This window comes from Vanacampus margaritifer, chromosome 11 (genome assembly GCF_051991255.1).
Source record: "Vanacampus margaritifer isolate UIUO_Vmar chromosome 11, RoL_Vmar_1.0, whole genome shotgun sequence".
Classification (NCBI taxonomy): domain Eukaryota; kingdom Metazoa; phylum Chordata; class Actinopteri; order Syngnathiformes; family Syngnathidae; genus Vanacampus; species Vanacampus margaritifer.
In genome coordinates this window covers 24,400,008-24,417,492 of record NC_135442.1, presented here as the reverse complement: position 1 = coordinate 24,417,492, position 17,485 = coordinate 24,400,008, and the positions used below count along the sequence as shown (strand labels likewise).

General features: G+C 42.5%; 1 protein-coding gene across 4 annotated transcripts in view; it reads right to left on the bottom strand.

Moving 5' to 3' along the window:
* ifngr2 (interferon gamma receptor 2) overlaps window positions 1–17,485 on the bottom strand; it is a 60,055-nt gene that overhangs the window by 15,961 nt on the left and 26,609 nt on the right. For all 4 annotated transcript variants that reach the window (XR_013295898.1, XM_077579707.1, XM_077579706.1 and 1 more), the window contains 2 exons: window positions 6,919–7,061; window positions 6,561–6,702 (listed from right to left, as the gene is read on the bottom strand). Coding sequence is in view for 3 of the 4 variants with exons in the window: in XM_077579707.1 (XP_077435833.1) it covers window positions 6,561–6,702; window positions 6,919–7,061 (285 nt within the window). In the remaining variant the exon portion in view is untranslated. The remainder of the gene's footprint in view (window positions 1–6,560; window positions 6,703–6,918; window positions 7,062–17,485) is intronic.

Genomic DNA, 17,485 nt, shown 5'->3' with positions numbered 1-17,485 from the left:
CTGGTAAGAGTACTGGAGACACACCCTGGATCTAAAGGGTTGGCGCGCAGCGTACGTCTAAAGACCAAAACGAATACATTGGAGAGACTAATAACTAAGTTATGTTTGCTAGTTCCTGCCTCAGAGTAAGGCATTATGATAGATGAATGTTTGGTTTAGAATTAAAGGCTTTGGAATCTTGGCTCCAAAAGATAATTATATATTGTTACAGTGGTACGCGTAACAATAGGGACCGGTTTGTTGGAGCTAATATTGGTTGAATATAATTTTGGCTTTTTTTATTTTAAACGAGAATTATGCCACCTAGTGGCCAGATATGTTCAAAACAGCACCCTTTATAGTGTGCACGCAGCCTCATTAACAAGCCCAGTTGATTGAACCAGGTGCACTAATTAAGAGTGTGGAAACTTTGTCAACCGCGCCTACAGGCTGCTTTGTTTGATTTGATTTAGTAGCTACAGTTTATTTTGATCATAGCATTTTGGATTGAATGACCTTGTGCACGCATACAATCTCTTATGTCTGTGGAAGCGCGTTGGCATAATATCCTCTCAAAAAATGAAATGTGGATCTTGTTGGCCATAATTAATTGTTGTAAAGGACATTAAGGCTACAACAGACGTCATACAGATAAACCAGATAATAAAGAAATCTGCAGATAATTATCTGCAATTATCGACCAATTTGACGACATACAGATAAACCAGGTTGTCGGGCCTGACCAAAATTTAGATCTTTTAAATTTGTCATACATAATTACAAAAAATGGCTCTGCAGTGGAAAAACAAAATACAATCTCAGCACGTTTGACAGAGGGCTACGAGAATTTGCAGTAATGTGAAGCACCCTCAGACGTACAAAGAAGTCAATTTACAGGAAGTGAGCTATGTCCAATTTTAGCCAATTTTTGCGCATTCACAGGGGTCATACTTTTGCCCCCTTGTGTCATGGTTGGGCCTTGCGAGGATGAGGGACCTAAATGCGGGGAAACAGGAATGAAGGGCAATGTGAGGACCTTTATTGAAACATACAGAGTAAGGTGAGTAGACCGTGACTGGACTGGACTGGACGCCATGATTGGACGTGACGTGACTGGACTGGACGCCATGACTGGACGCCATGACAGGACTGGGCGAGAGCAAGCTAGTCGCCATGACTGGACTGGGCGAGAGCAGGCTGGTCGCCATGACTGGACTGGGCGAGAGCAGGCTGGTCGCAACTTAGAAAATGACTTGTCGGTGATGAGGACGACTTGACTGAGATGTGGACGACTTTACTGAGACGTGGAGAACTTGACAATTTTCGTTTCATTTTTTACGTTCTCCTTTCTTCTCAGTTTTGCTATGTCACGTAGGCAGGGTAGTGACATACATGTCCCGGCTTGTTCTAAAAATAGCAACCGTCATGCGGGTGGTAAGCTGCAACGATAACGGGCCCTCCCAAGTTCAATGAGATGAAGAAATACTTATCAATACAGAGGAAATGTCACCAGCTGAACAGTTACTGACTACTTTTGCGTTCGCAACAGGCGTCGATCTTGTTGCTGCTGCAGGCTGTAAGTTGCCATAGACGCATTGAAAATATTTGTCCTTTTTGGTAACTTGGCAATCAACTTTTTGCTTTCCTCCTCATTCTTTTCAGCCCCACTGGGATAACTTCGTTTCAATTTTTACGTTCTCCTTTCTTCTCAGTTTTGCTCACTGCCGTCACTTCGCGCCCTTCCGCTCTGTTTTTGCGCATGCACATGCGCAGTGAGATGGACTGATCCATTAGGGGAAACTGAGGGAGTGGGGGTGGCGGGGACGGGCAAGAGACATATGATACAAGAAGCCTTCTGCTGGCATTTTAGCAAAATGATTTGAATCAAAAACATAATTAATGTGCATAAATAAATAAAAATTATATTGGCTATTAGTGTATGAGGAATTTTATGGGGCCCTCTAGTAACGTGAGGCCCTAAGCAACTGCCTAGGTTTGCCTAATGGTAAGTCCGCCTCTGGTGAAAATATCCAATCAGCGAAGAATGGATTAAACGTCATAAAGCTCCTCCTTCTTCCAAGCAAAACATGTTATCGTTACACATATCAACTAATAACGGATCATGAGATCATTTAGTTCTTTCCAGAGTAACTAAATAATCTCTTGATTTACCATCATCATTCCTGTTGAAATACATATGGCATTCTTTTTCAAAAAACATACATGAGGTGAAACATTCAGTTGTGCGTGAGTTCACTTGTATGTGATGAATTTCTTATGTGAAATGTGTTAGATTGCTTTGTGGGTCATAGGTGTTTCTTGTGAGGGCAGTCACGACTTGAAGGCACTCCGGTCACGTGTAACCTCCAAGAAGGCTGGAATGTACTGACCAGGATTCCAACGCTCATGTTGTTTATGAATTTAGAAGAGTTTGCAGACTGCCAGTCTGAAATCTCAGCAGGGGGGGAAGATGGAGCTTTCTGATAAAATATTTTGGTGCCATAAACTTGTGGTTCTGGCTGGTGAAAAACAAACATTTACATCCTGGTGACATGGCCTGTGGTTGACTTCAAAAGAGTGTAATCTCTTTTGGACTGTCTCTGGCTTAGGTAGGAAGTGGGGGACATCTCAACCCCACCCTAGGTTGTCTAAGCGCATATTTCCAAGAGTGAAATGTTAAGGGAAGGCAGAGGAAAAAAATGAAGGTGACTGGTCTATAATTGTTACAAAGTCTTGACCCTCAAAAAGAGGTCTAAACTTGTGGGGCCTAGCAAAATGGCCCCACATGGACGGGTGGGGCCCCACAACTCTGTGAAATCCCGAAATGTTGACCCCACTATGTAACAAAAACAAGACCACACACACACACACACACAAAGGAGAGCGATGATGATGAGATGTTGACGAAAAGGCTGTTAAATGAATAACACTGAGCTCTCCGAAAAAAGGAAAAAAAAGGAATGTTAACAGTAATAAACAATGCAAATTCATTTTACAGAAGTTAACTCTTCGGACATTGAATGTCATCTCTCTGGCGGGGAAGGAGCACGAGCTGTGCGTGAGGCAGAGAAATTCCGACTAGATACAGTTAGACTCTCCTCCACACAGGGCTTGGGCTTTGCTACCAATCCTTTCGAGAGGGGTTTGGACTCTCTTCCACTTTAGAGTTCCCCACGGTGATAAGGCGCAGAGCAGATGTGGGCATACTTATTATACCCCCCGGCTTAGCGCCTGTTCATTGGGGTTCACCCCGGTAGATGAGACTACGGGTCCTGAATGTTGTTTGTGCATATGCACCAAACAGCAGTTCAGAGTACCCACCCTTTTTGGAGTCCTTGGAGGTTGTTCTGAAGAGCGCTCTCCCTGGGGACTTCTGCTGCGGGACTTCAACGCTGAAGTGGGCAATAACAGTGAGACCTGGAGGGGCGTGATCGGGAGGAACGGCCGCCCGATTAGAACCAGAGTGGTGTTTTGTTATTGGACTTCTGTGCTCGTCACAGATTGTCCATAATGAACACCATGTTCAAACATAGGGGTGTCCATATGTGCACTTAGCACCAGGACACCCTGGGCCGCAGTTTCAAGATCGATCTCGTAGTCGTGTTATCGGATTTGCAGCCACATGTTTTGGACACTCGGGTGATGAGAGGGGTGAAGCTGTCAACTGATCACCACCTGGTAGTGTGTTGGCTCTGATGGCGGGGGAAGATGCCGGTCAGACCTGGTAAACCCAAATGTATTCTGAGGGTTTGCTGGGAATGTCTGGCAGAAACCCATCAGAAAGAGTTTCAACGCCCACCTACGGCAGAAATTCTCCCTTGTCCGGCAGGGAGGTGGGGGACATTGAGTCCGAGTGGATCATGTTTCACGCCTCCATTGATGAGGCGGACCATCGGAGCTGTTGCCGTGAGGTGGTCGGCACCTGTCATGGCAGCAATCCTTAACCGGGATGCCGTCAATCTGAAGAAAGAGTCCTATCACGCCTTTTTGGCCTGTTGGACTCCGGAGGCATCTGACAGGTACCAGCTGGCCAAGCGGGATTGCAGCTTCAGCGGTAGCTGTAGCAAAAATTTGAACATGGGAGGAGTTCAGTGAGGCCATGGAAAACAACTTCCGGACAGCTTCGAGGAAATTCTGGTGCATCATCCGGCGTCTCAGAAGAGGAAAGCCGTGCAACATTAACACATTAATTGTGTATAGTGGAGATGGGGTGCTGCTGACCTCGACTCGGGACGTTGTGAATCGGTGGGGAGAATACTTCGAAAACCTCCTCAATTCCACTGACACACCTTCCTTTGAGGAAGCAGAGTCTGAGGACTTTGAGGTGGACTCTCCTATCTCTGCGAGCAAAGTCACTGTGGTGGTTGGAAAGCTCCTCGGTGGCAAGGCCCCGGGGGTGGATAAGATCCGTCCGGAGTTTCTAAAGAATCTGGATGTTGTGTGGTTTTCAGGGTTGACACGCCTCTACAACATCGCGTGGACATCGGGGACAGTGCTTCTGGGTTGGCAGATGTTGTTGGGGTGGTGGTCCCCTTTTAAGAATGGGGAACGGAGTGTGTGCTCCAACTATAGAGGGATCACATTCCGCAGCCTCCCTGGTAAGGTCTATTCAGGGGTGCTGGAGAAGAGGGTCTGTCCAGAAGTCGAATCTCGGATTAAGGAGCGGTGTGGTTTTCGTCCCAGCCGTGGAACAGTGGACCAGCTCTTTACCCTCGGCAGGGTTCTCAAGGGTGCATGGGAGTTCGCCCAACCAGTCTACATGTGTTTTGTGAATTTGGAGAAAGCGTTCGACTGTGTCCCTCGGGGAGTCCTGTGGGTGGTGCTTTGGGAGTACGGGGCACCGAGCCCCCTTATACAGTTTGGTCCGTATTGCCAGCAGTAAGTCGGATTCATTCCCAGTTAGGGTTGGACTCCGTCAAGGATGCCCTTTGTCACCGATTCTGTTCATAACTTTTATGGACAGAATTTCTGGGCGCACCTGAAGCGTTGAGTTTGGTTTGGTGGCTTCACAATTGTATCTCTGCTTTTTGTAGATGATGTGGTGCTGTTGGCGTCATCAAGCCGTGATCTCCAGCTCTCACTGGAGGGGTTCGCAGCAGAGTGTGAAGCGGTTGGGATGAGGATCAGCACCTCCAAATCCGAGACCATGGTCCTCAGTCGGAAAAGGGTGGCGAGCTCTCTCCGGGTCGGGGATGAGAGCCTACCCCAAGTGGAGGAGTTCAAGTATCTTGGGGTCTTGTTCACGAGTGAGGGCAGGAGGGAGCGGGAGATCGACAGGCAGGTGCAGCGTCTGTAGTGATGCGATGCAGACTCTGCATCGGTCCGTTGTGGTGAAGAAGCCGCTTAGTCGAAAGGCAAAGCTCTCAATTTGCCAGTCGATTTACGTTCCTACCCTTAACCATGGTCATGAGCTCTGGGTTGTGACCAAAAGAACAAGATCCCGGATACAAGCGGCCAACGTGAGTTTCCTCTGAAGGATGTCTGGGCTCTCACTTAGAGATAGGGTGAGAAGCTCGGTCATCCGAGAGGGACTCAGGGTCGAACCGCTACTCCTCCGCGTGGAGAGAAACCAGTTGAGGTAGGTCGGTCATCTGGTTCGGATACCTCCTGGGCGCCTCCCTATTGAGGTGTTCCGGGCATGTCTCACCGGCGGGAAGCCCCGGGGACGACCCAGGACACGTTGGAGAGACTATTCCCTCTTTTCCATTAACCCAGCACGGCACGCCACCACACCACACGGAACAACACTACACAGCCTCCATTGCCTTTCCATTACAACAGGCGTGCGGCAGGATGGGGGTGGGATCATTTGAACTGTCCATATGTGGCTCTGCCATAACATTTCACGAGTGGCAAGTCGCGCCAAATTGAATTGTATTTACAATTTCATATGGACCACCATGGATGAAATATTGCGATCTTGTTTTCATGACCGGCTTTTCTGAATGGAGAGCTCAGCATCATTCATTTAACTGCGGCTTGAGCTCTCCTTCAAGTGAATGAGAACACACAACCAGGCAAGCGAAAAAGTCACGTGGAAACGCAAACATCCAGGGACAAAAAATGCCATTTCGGTGTGGAACCGGTCTGGTGGAAAAGTGCCATATGTTTCTCAGCTGGCCTGGGAACGCCTTGGGATCCCGCCGGAGGAGCTGGTCAAAGTGGCTGGGGGAGAGGGAAGTCTGGGCTTCCCTCCTAAAGCTGCTGCCCCCGCGACCCGACCCCGGATAAGCGGTAGTAAATGGATGGATGGATGGCATAATAGTGATCATTTCAAAAAATCCTGTCAACTTTCAACGTTTTTACAAAAACATGGTGGGCCGACACTGGGCTTCTCTACCACCAGGTATGTTTTCTGGGGGAATCCCTGACGTAAACTTGACTTGACACACTGAAATTGGGCACGGTGTCAAGGCTAAGTCTCATTCTTCTGCCTAAATTAGGGCTAGGGTTAAGGGGATTAATCAACCAATTTATGAGTTTACAAATCTGTGGACTCCCGAAAACCATATTGACACAAGGCGGATAATATGAAGTTTATGTTTCTAAATCATAGACAAGAAATAATCCGCTTGTCTCACCTGACTGAGGGATGACTTCACACTGTTTGCAGCTGGGCAGCCCGACAGGATGATCAAAATAAGTGTACTGCACTTTTGCACAGTAGTTCTCTCCCTCTTTTAAATTGTTAATGGACACAGAGGACACAGAATCTTCATATTTCTATTGGAAGAATAACAATTTATAAGGTCGTTATTATTATCCATGAGCAGATGCAAAATAAACAGTATTATTCAATAGCTCAGTTAGTCACCGACCACCAATCATTACTCATGATTTACCACCACCATTATTTGCACTTTCTTCTCATGCCACCCCCTTTTCATTTGGCCCTCAATTTTTTATGCATTCGTACTAATCTGTTTTAAAGTGTTTTACCTCAAAGTTTTCTCCCTTTTTTCCAAAGTATATCCTATGTTTTATGTGGTAACCTTCTAGAGCAATCCCACTGTTTCTACTTAAATGAACAGTCAAGAAGCCAGGGTGTGCAATCAGGCCAACTTCAGGGCTACAAGAGTTACCTGTAGGAGAAGAAAAACGCAAAAGAAAACAAAATAAATACGGATTATATGTTGCTTGGACATCAGAATTGACAACAAATATAAAATACATAAACTTGAATGCAAAAAGCCATCAGAGATTTTGACACAAAACTATTTTTGTGTTGCTGAAAACTAATCTACAAAAATGTTTGAATTATACACATCACTGAACTGAGAGGTGGTCACCTTCCTCTAAGCCATAATCCATAGACTAAACCAAACTCTGGATAAATAATGTATTTTCTTGTTTAGCTGGTTTCATTTTTGCATCACATCATTTTTTTTTAACAAATAATCCGTCTGATGACTTCCAGTAGAGAGTGAAAAAAATTGTGATCACTCTGACGATTTTAAATTGTTTTTAAAATGCCAGTTTCAAATCATCTGTATTGGCTAACTAGAGTGTTAGAATAAACTTACATAAATTATCCCATATTTATTCTTATAATATTGCAAAGCATGGCTCATGCTCTTGCAGCTGCAGAACTTACACACAGCCCTTATCGCAGGACAGGGACTGAAACATTTCGTTGTTGGCACTCCCTGTAAAAAAAAAAATGATAAAAAGAGAGGGCTTGGGAGAATGTGCCTCAGAGAGGGTTGGAGATTGTAACTGAGCACATCTCTGTCCGTTCTCCTCAGGAGTAAAAACAATCTAAGGCAGACATGGGCAAATCCCGGCCCGCGGGCCAAATCCGGCCCGTTATGCTTTTCAATCCGGCCCGCCGAATTTATCCAATAAGGCTAGAAAAAAAATCTTTTTTTTTTTTTTTTGTTCAGCTCAGTGGCCGAGTGGTTAGAGTGTCCGCCCTGAGACTGGGAGGTTGTGGGTTCAATTACCGGCCGGGTCATACCAAAGACTATAAAAATGGGACCGATTGCCACTCTGCTTGACACTCAGCATTAAGGGTTGGAATTGGGAGGTTAGATCACCACATGATTCCCGAGCACGGCGCTGTTGCTGCTCACCGCTCCCTCAGGGGATGGGTCAAATGCGGAGAACAAATTTCGCCCCACTTAGATGGGTGTGACAATCAGTGGATCTTATCTTATCTTATTGGATTTGGATTTGGACATTTACAGCAGGAGACGGCACGGTTTTGTGTTGAACACAGCAATAATGTCCTGATAGTCCAAAGAATCGGTCAATTCTTTTTTGAAAGAAAGCAGGGACAAAGAGTTCAGTCTATCAGTCAACATTGTGGCACTGTTGCGTGTTTTGATCCTTTTGACAGCTGAAGATAGTCTTTCTACATGTTGTCATGGGTGAGGTGAGGAGCGCGCATGCAAGAGACTGTTGATATTGGTGAATACATCCCCGGGGCATGCGTCGAGCACTTCTATGAGCGTATCCTCGTTGGCTTTTGGCTTCTTTTTGAGCTGCTGCACAAACACCGTGTGCTATGCGTCCCCCACGGAGATGGAAAAGTGGTCAGAGACGGATTGGATGTACGCGCTTTGTCCTCAGCGCGTGACAGGCAGCAGCGGCTATCATGCAGCCGCATGTGTCACACGCACTGTGGGCCCGGGTTAAAAATGGGTGGGCCAATGGAAAAAAATTCTTTAACTTTACGCCTTGAATTGAAATCTATTAAAAAGAGATGCAGTCACCAGGTTTGACAGATCACAGTGTATGTGCTATTATAATCTATTTACATTTCTCCTCCCACTTTGCCAAATAGTGTGTAAATGCCGCATCTTGCATATTCATTGAGGCAAACGTACTACCTGGATTAGGGCTATTTTATAATAGTCATAATAATAATAATAATACATTTCATTTAAAAACAGCACCTTTCAGAACACCCAAGGTCACTTTACAAAGCATAAAAACACAGCAAAAGTTGAGCTAAAACAATAAAAATGAAGCTATTGGAAAAGCTGTTTTAAATATGTGGATTTTGCACATTTGAAAAACGCAGTCCTACGTGCACACTATAAGTAAATTGGGTTGTACATTTATCTGTGTGTTTTTACTGTGCTATGAGGTCCAAATGCTCCTGGTCCGGCCCATCTGTCAAAATTTCAAACCCATTGTGGCCCGCAAGTCAAAAAGTTTGCCCACCCCTGATCTAAGGCTACATTCACACGGCGGGTCTTAATGCTCAATTCCGATTTTTTGATGAAATACGATTTTTTTTGAGTAAGCGTTCACATTACCTAATAATTGCGACCTTGGTCTGTCTGCTGTGTGAACATTATGCATCCCCAAAGTGACCCACATGCGCATAGCCTACAACGTCGCTCATAACGATGACGTCACGTCATTGCGTGGCCACCACAAATGTCATCTTTATACTTCATGTTTCAAGTGAGATTAAATTAAAGTCAAATATAAAGTCACAACTGTTACTCGAAACATATTTTCCGGTTCACGTACGTGATGTCTCCCGAGCTGTGCGGACCTCGCGGATGCATCAAGCATAAATCAAGCTTATAATGCCCCTGCCCGCGCGGAGCGCATATTGGACTTTTGATGACATCGAGGTCGATAGCGACCTGACTTTTCAGACTGCGGTCGCAATGCAAAAATTCGGATACATATCCGATTTAGGACCACATATGAAAGTGACCCAGGTCGGATATGAAAAAATCGGAATTAAGCCGTTCAGACAAAATTCAGATACAGGATATAGGTTGCATTAGGGCAAAAAAATCCGATCTTGGTCGCATTTGCCTGCAGTGTAAACGTAGCCAAAGTCTCTTGTCTTCCTTCCTTGTCTATTGTATATTAAATGTTCTATGTTTAATGAACCCTTTTACTAACACAATAAGTTTTTTTTTAACAAAATGAAAAAGATAAATGTATCAAATTATTAATATAATTTGTTACTCAACATTACACAAGCGTAGGACAATGTAAAATAACAATGAACTCCTACTACTGAGCACCCAAGGATTATGATTATGCCTTAAAATATAAACATCATATTTTTAGGTTAAGGCACCCACATAAGGCATTAAGACCATTGCAACTTGTAAATGTGCATCATCAAAATATTAATTGCCACGACATGATTAATTGCAGCTTTGGTCCAGTGGCTGTGTAAGGTTTAAAAAAAAAAACTTTGAAATAAACTAATTTTGCAATACCAATAGCTAGATTAGCATTAGCTAGTGGCATAATTAAGTACAAAGCAACAATAAGCGAGTACTCATGATGTTTATGGGAAAAATGGAATGGAACCAAGGAAAACATTTGGATGACGGCACGGGATCCTAAAGTAAGTTATTTGAAAAACCTGTCCGTGCGGTTGGTATGCTGCAAAGGCTTCGACAAGCAAATGCTAATCGCGATTGTTAACCGTTAAGCAAAATAAAAATTTTCGGTGTTTGTGTAATATGTGCATATGTGTACTGAAAAATAAACAACGATGAGTATTTATATCAACTGAATTCAACTGGGGGGTGATTATTCAATTAATCGATGGAATAATCGATAGGACACTCAATTTTTTTTTAAAGTCGTTAGTGACAGCACTACATACTTGTTCAAATAAACACTGATCTTGCTCTTGTAAGAGAATTTTATTTCTTTTTTTATCAAAATGCAATATGAATATTGTTGGAGGGAATGCTCATTTAAAGTTTTTCTCCATAGGTTTGGCACATTTCTTGAAACAGATATTTTCAAAACGGCAAGCTGATTTGGCCAAACAGACTTACATTTGTGTACAACCTATCAGTTCATTAGCAAAAGCACATATCTATCCCAAAACTGGTCACATATGCTTCACTCCAAGTTCCTTTCCCAAACAAAGAGTCGGCACTGTCACAACTGCAAAGATCCTTCTCAATTGCTTTGGCTCATCTGCATTCACTTAGTGCTTTTGCCAGACGTAACTTGAATGAGTTTGCACAACACCATGGATCATCTGCAAAAGCTCATATCTCTTCCGAAACAGCTTACCTAGGTGTCAAAATAAAATTTCTATATCATACAAGTAGTCAGTGCCCCCAAAATGTGTCGTCCCTTTGGCATTCTGTGAGCACTGAAGGTCAAAATCATTAGATGTTTTGTCACAACAGCAGAGGTGCCGTTAACAAAATACAATTATATATAAAACTGAGGGGGGGAAATGATTTTACAAGAGCAGCTTTCAAAGTTTGCGGTTTGACATACTCAACTCAATCAAGGAAATTGCAACACTTTTTATTCACACAAAGTTACGTATACATTAGAGTGCAACAAAAGAAAGTGTAAGCGGAATTCTGTATATTTATGAAAAACTAATAACTAAAATATATCTATCGCACAGCGTAAATGAAGAACCAACTACTGTAACACTTTCACTACACATAAATTCTGTCGAGTAAATTTGACTCTACTTAGCGTGGGACCAAATAGACTCAGTAATATTTACGCTTAGAAGAGTGTAAGATAAAAAAAGTGAAAACAAATAAAAGTCACTCAAGGGTTGATGACATTATTTTTCTCTCTAGAAAGTTAGGGAGCATTTAGACAAATCTCTCTCCATGGATTTTGGAATGACGTTCTGTTAAATATTAGGCAACCTCCCTCTCTACCCACTCTTAAAACACATCTTTGTTCTTTGGTGTTTGACTCTGCATGAGACTCATCATTGTTTCAATGTTTTATGGTGCCTGCTGTATTTTGTTATTATTTATTTATTTTATTTACTTACCTACTTGTGGTATTTTATTGACTTATTCATTTACTCACTTAAGATAACTATTAATTTATATGGTGTTATTTTTGTTTTACCTGTCTTTATTCCATGACTGATTTTTACTCCATGCACAGCACTTTGTATGAAATTAAATTCTGAGATGAGTAGTTTCTGGTCTGTGAGACAAAGTGACAACAGACCCACAGTTGGGAATTTGGTCGACCGTCAAGTGCACAATTGAGTGAGCTCAGTTTATTAAACTCATCTCAAGTAACGGCAACTGTGTCCGGCTGTCAGCATTAAAGTGTGCAATCATCACGTTGATTAGACTGCCTTTGAAAAGTAGTCTGATGACTCTAGCTGTAGCTAACACTGTAGACGCCCCAAACACTGGCAAAAGGTACCGTGTAATACAATATTAGCGTAATTAAGTCTTATTTTAGTGCCCTTATTGGTGATCGAACGTGATTTCTGTACAAAGTTGTTTTGTTGAAGTTGGTTGCAATTGTTTACGCCGGCAATAGTAACGGCAAACACACATTCCGCAGGATGAGTTAAGTCATCCGTTGCGCTGTGGCCCGCGACTGGCAAAATGCTTCCAGGAACAACTTCAAAATAAAAGCGTTCATTGGCATTGCGCTCCACGTATTACTTGGTATGGGAAGGTTTATTTTGAAGTTGGCCTTCTCACCGCATTGGCAGTGTTTTGCCAGACGTGTCAAATATGTCAAATATTTACTTCTCTGGATTTGTCATTACGCTAGTGGATCTTACGCCAGAAATTCGGCACCGTGCCGGAGTACTTTAAGCCCTGCAAGTGTAAATATTACTTTAAAACTGAGTCTATTTGGTCTAACTCAAAATAGAGTCAAATTTACTCTATAGAATTTACTGAGCAGTCACTATCGTCACCTTCCCCCTCTTGACGATCAATACGCTGCTCTCTGTGCGGCCAAAGGTTTTCATCCACGTCCCCGCATTTGCAAGGGAAAATATCCCTTGCAATGCAACGAGGGAAAAAAACGGCATGAATGTGTCAACCATCCACTACACTGATCTACGGAGCCCCTAGGGTGACATGGTAAGGAAAAAAAAAACCTTTGCATTCTCTGGCAAAGATTGCGTTCCCACGCAAAGATGGCGAGATAACGCAAACGTTTTTTTGCGAGAGGACGTTTTTTTTTTTTAAACAAGTTGATGAAGTTGATTTATTTTTTTATAAAAAAAAATTAAATAATCCCATACCGTTTCCCTAAACCGAACACTTCCAGCCAGAGTCGTGAGGCTGTCAGGAAACCCGAGAAAGGACCAAAGAAAAGAAAGGAAAGTGAAATCCAGCACCGACCAGACACCACCCACCAGGCCACCAACCAGAGTCCTTCACCAACCCCAGAGACATCTAAATTTCAACAAATCAGGGAGACCTCAAGAGACCAAAGGAGAGACTGAGGAAAGGAAGGAAGGACAGACGAAGCGGAGTGAGATCCACAGACACCAGCCTCCACCGATTCAATGACCTGAGGAAGATTGTGTCTGAGTTTCGATAGATGCTGGTGTGGTGGATCTGGCGTGCATGAAAATCTCCACCAAAGAGGGGAGCCCTCGACCCCCGCCAGGACAGAGCAAGCGCAACACCTCAGGGCCCCCCAGGCCGCGGCAGCGCCAAAGGACGACCACCAGGCCCCGCAGGGGCCACCGGCTGGAGAGCAAACCCAGGAGCAGGAGCGCACCCCACCGCAACGCGGCCCGCGCCCCCAACCCAACGCAGCAGGACGGGGCACTGCAGGCCCACCAGGAACCCCACCGGCTGACAGCCCACGCTCCCCCCACGACTCCCCGCCCCCCATCCAGCTCCGCCATAACCACCCCAACCCAGCCCCAGCCGCCCGCAGGCCGCGACCCCCAGATCCCGGGGATCCCCCGCACCCAGGCACCGGCGCCGAAGAGGAGCCGGGCAGCGGAGCGGAGAGGGCTGATTTTTTTTTTAAACGAGTTAATGAAGTGACGAGGATGGAGCGTGAACAGCAGCATTATATATATATATATATATATATATATATATATATATATATATATATATATATATATATATATATATATATATATATATATATATATATATACAGACGCTCCCCTACTTACGAACATTCGAGTTGCGAACAACGGTACATGCGAACATTTCTGCGCGTACAGTATGTCGAAAAATGTTTGGAAAGAAATGCTGTAAGTTAGATTTTGTATTGCGCGTAGTGCTTCTTTCCGCCGCTAATACCGACGATTGGCGCTGTGAGAGCTCATTGGAGGCTGAGCAACGTGGCGAGGAGGAGGAGGAAGAAATGCCGGTCCCCATGAAGCAGGAAATAACTTTTGAAGCCGATTCCAGCGACGACGAAGAATCTCTCATGATATAAAATCCTCCTCTTCCTCCTCCTCCATCATCTCCTTAAGCATCGAGTACATCTTCCAAAAGTAAGTTAAACTTCATTTTATTTATCTTATTACGTACATGTACATACTGTGTGTGTGTGTCTCGCTCTCGCTCTCTAACATATGTAGTACAGTACAGTACTGTACGTATTCTCTCCATTTTATTAAGTTTTTTTCAGTACAAACCAATGCAGGTTACTTGTACAAGCCTTAAACATACTTATATAAACCTTCAATATACTTATATAGGCTTTAAACATAAATTATAATACAAAATATAGCACTGAAGCAACTTACGAACAAATTCACCTTACGAACGATCGTCCGGAACGTAACTCGTTCGTAAGGTGGGGAGCGTCTGTGTATATGTATATATATATATATGTATATATATATATATATATATATATATATATATGTATATATATATATATACTATATATATATATATATATATATATATATATACACACACACACACACACAGAGGGTTGGGAGGGTTACTTTTAAAATGTAATCCATTACAGTTACAAGTTACATGCTGAAAAATGTAGTAACGTAATCCAAGTACCATAATATTAAAGTTATGTAACTAGATTACTTTTGGATTACTCCAATATTGAGTATGCTCATGAAGACAAAATAAAAATAAATATCACCACAATATATAGTCTATACAATGTGCTATTTGCGGGTGATAGGGACCCGGGCAGCCTACAAATAGCAAAAATCCTTGTGTAATTAAAAAGCACGTGGGCTATTGATTGATTGATTGATTGATTGAAGGCCATATGCTGTTTTCGAATTGTCACTAAAAGCAACCACACCTCACAGTTTGATAGATAGATAGATAGATAGATAGATAGATAGATAGATAGATAGATAGATAGATAGATAGATAGATAGATAGATAGATAGATAGTCCAATGATGACGATGTGACAAACTGCAAAATGAACTTTTATCCCAGTCACAAGTTTAGCCTTGTATATGTTGTGTATGATGTTTAAATAGTGAATTTCTGGGAGGAAGATTTCTTTGGAAGGTGTAACTCACATTATGGTTGTAGGCTAGTGGGCTATCTAGCAAGAAGCTACAGCGCGTAGCATGCTGCTCAAACTTTCACTCCGAGTAAGTTCCAGTGAATACCGGTCGTCATTTCCTCCTCCCGTCCGTGAAGCTTTTTCAAACTGCCCGCGTGTGGAGGACACGACTCGTCAGTCGTGCACGCGCTCTCTCTCGCTCTGTCTCTCTCTCTCTCTCTCATTTTTTTGCAATCTGATTACATAACGGCGGTACATATATTCCGTTACTCCCCAAGCCTGTATACAGTATATATATTGACTGGGATAAAAGTTCATTTTGCAGTTGATGTCACACATTGTCATCCTCATTGGATGTCTGTCTGTCTGTCTATCTATCTATCCTTTTAGTGACAGTTTGAAAACAGCATATGGACATCAATCAACCAATCTGTAGCCTACATGCTTTTTAATTACACAAGGATTTTTGCTATTTGTAGGGTGCCCGGGTCCCTATCACCCCCGCAAATAGCAAGGGCAAATTGTATGGAATATATATTGTGGTGATATTTATTTTTATTTTGTCTTCATTAGCATACTCGGTATTGGAGTAATCCAAAGTAATCAAGTTACAACACTTTAATATTATGGTACTTGGATTACGTTACTAACTAAATTTTTTAGCAGGTTACATGTAACTGTAACGGAATAAATTTTAAAAGTAACCCTCCCAACCCTGAGCATATATATATATATATATATATATATATATATATATTTATATATACATACACCCACACACACACACACTTAAAAAAAAGGCCAATACATGCAACTCATTGCCAAAAAATAAAAAAGGACGCTGACTTTTGACATTAACCAAAGCTCATTGAGCTTTGCACTAGTGCTGTCGCTAACGACTTTTTTAAAAATCGAGTCGCCTCTCGGTTATTCCATCGATTAATCAACTAATGGCCCTGACAGCGGCGACGGACGGCACGTGCATACACTGTAAGAAAAAAAAAACACGCTGTAAAAAACCCGCAAAACAGCTAGGCCGCGAAAGATGAACATGCGAGAATCGAGGGAACACTGTATTATTTTTATTTATTTTTTAACCGTGAGTTGAATTTAGTGGACATAAATGCTCATTGTTCCTTATCTTCTGCACACATATGCACATATTACACAAACCAACAAAATTAGCCTATGCTAAATGATTAAAAATCGCAATTAGCATTAGCGCTGAATAAACTCGAATCACTTGTACTTTTCCTGAAAATCACTTCATAGTCCAACAAATGAAAAATCTAATTTGATCAAAATATTAAATGGTAAATGGAGTGCACTTAAACAGCGCTTTATCTTCATCATATGTTTACCAAGCCTGACTATCTGCTTGTCTCGTCCAAGCATATTGAGTTGTTGCAGCATACAGTGGCCATTAATGCAGCATACCAACGGTACTGCACACAAAGGTTTTTCAAATAACTTACTTTATGCGCTAGGATCCCGCGCCATCACCCTGATGTTTTTCTTTGGTTCTATTCTATTCAAATCCATAAACGTCACAAAGTGAGTCTGTTTCTACCACCAGCATCCCTGTTTTCAAACTCCCTTGCGTCTGTGGTTAGGTGAATTGTGGCCAACTGGGTATTGCACATTTGGCGGCAAAAGCCGTGGCAAATGCTCGATGGCCTAGCCTGCACGCTACTTGGAGTGGAAAAAAAAAACTCTGCAAAAAAAACAAAAACTCGGCAGAGTCACCGTATATGGAGGAGTCTTGCTCTATGGTATAGTAGATAAAAAATGTGGATATTCTTCGTAAGTGTGATAACTAAGTCATTTATGATATTTTTTTTGTTCTTCTTTTGACCACTCAAAATGTTCTGTGGCATCAGACCTATCCATACATACTGTATGTACTTTTAATTATTAATTAATTAATGTATTTATTTTTGATGCCCTCTATGGACAATAACAGCAATATTGTGCTATGAGTAAAGCTAATGATGATATAAATATAAATACTTTGAGGAATACTTTTTAAAAAAGGATGCTGATTTTTGAGGTTCTTAACATTGACCACAACTCATTATGCCTGGCAAAAAAAAAAAAAAAACATATGTAAAGGTTTATTATGCCATTTTCTAAATAAATTATAATTCGAATGTGCCAGTACCCCAACCTGCAAGTACCCCAAAGTGGCCCGGAATGCGAGGGCACTTTATAGCTGCTCCCAGCTCTAGTTATTTATAATTTCACTCTGATATTTGTCACGCAAGGGAGTTAATTAGGCAAATTAGACCACAATTTCAAGTTTA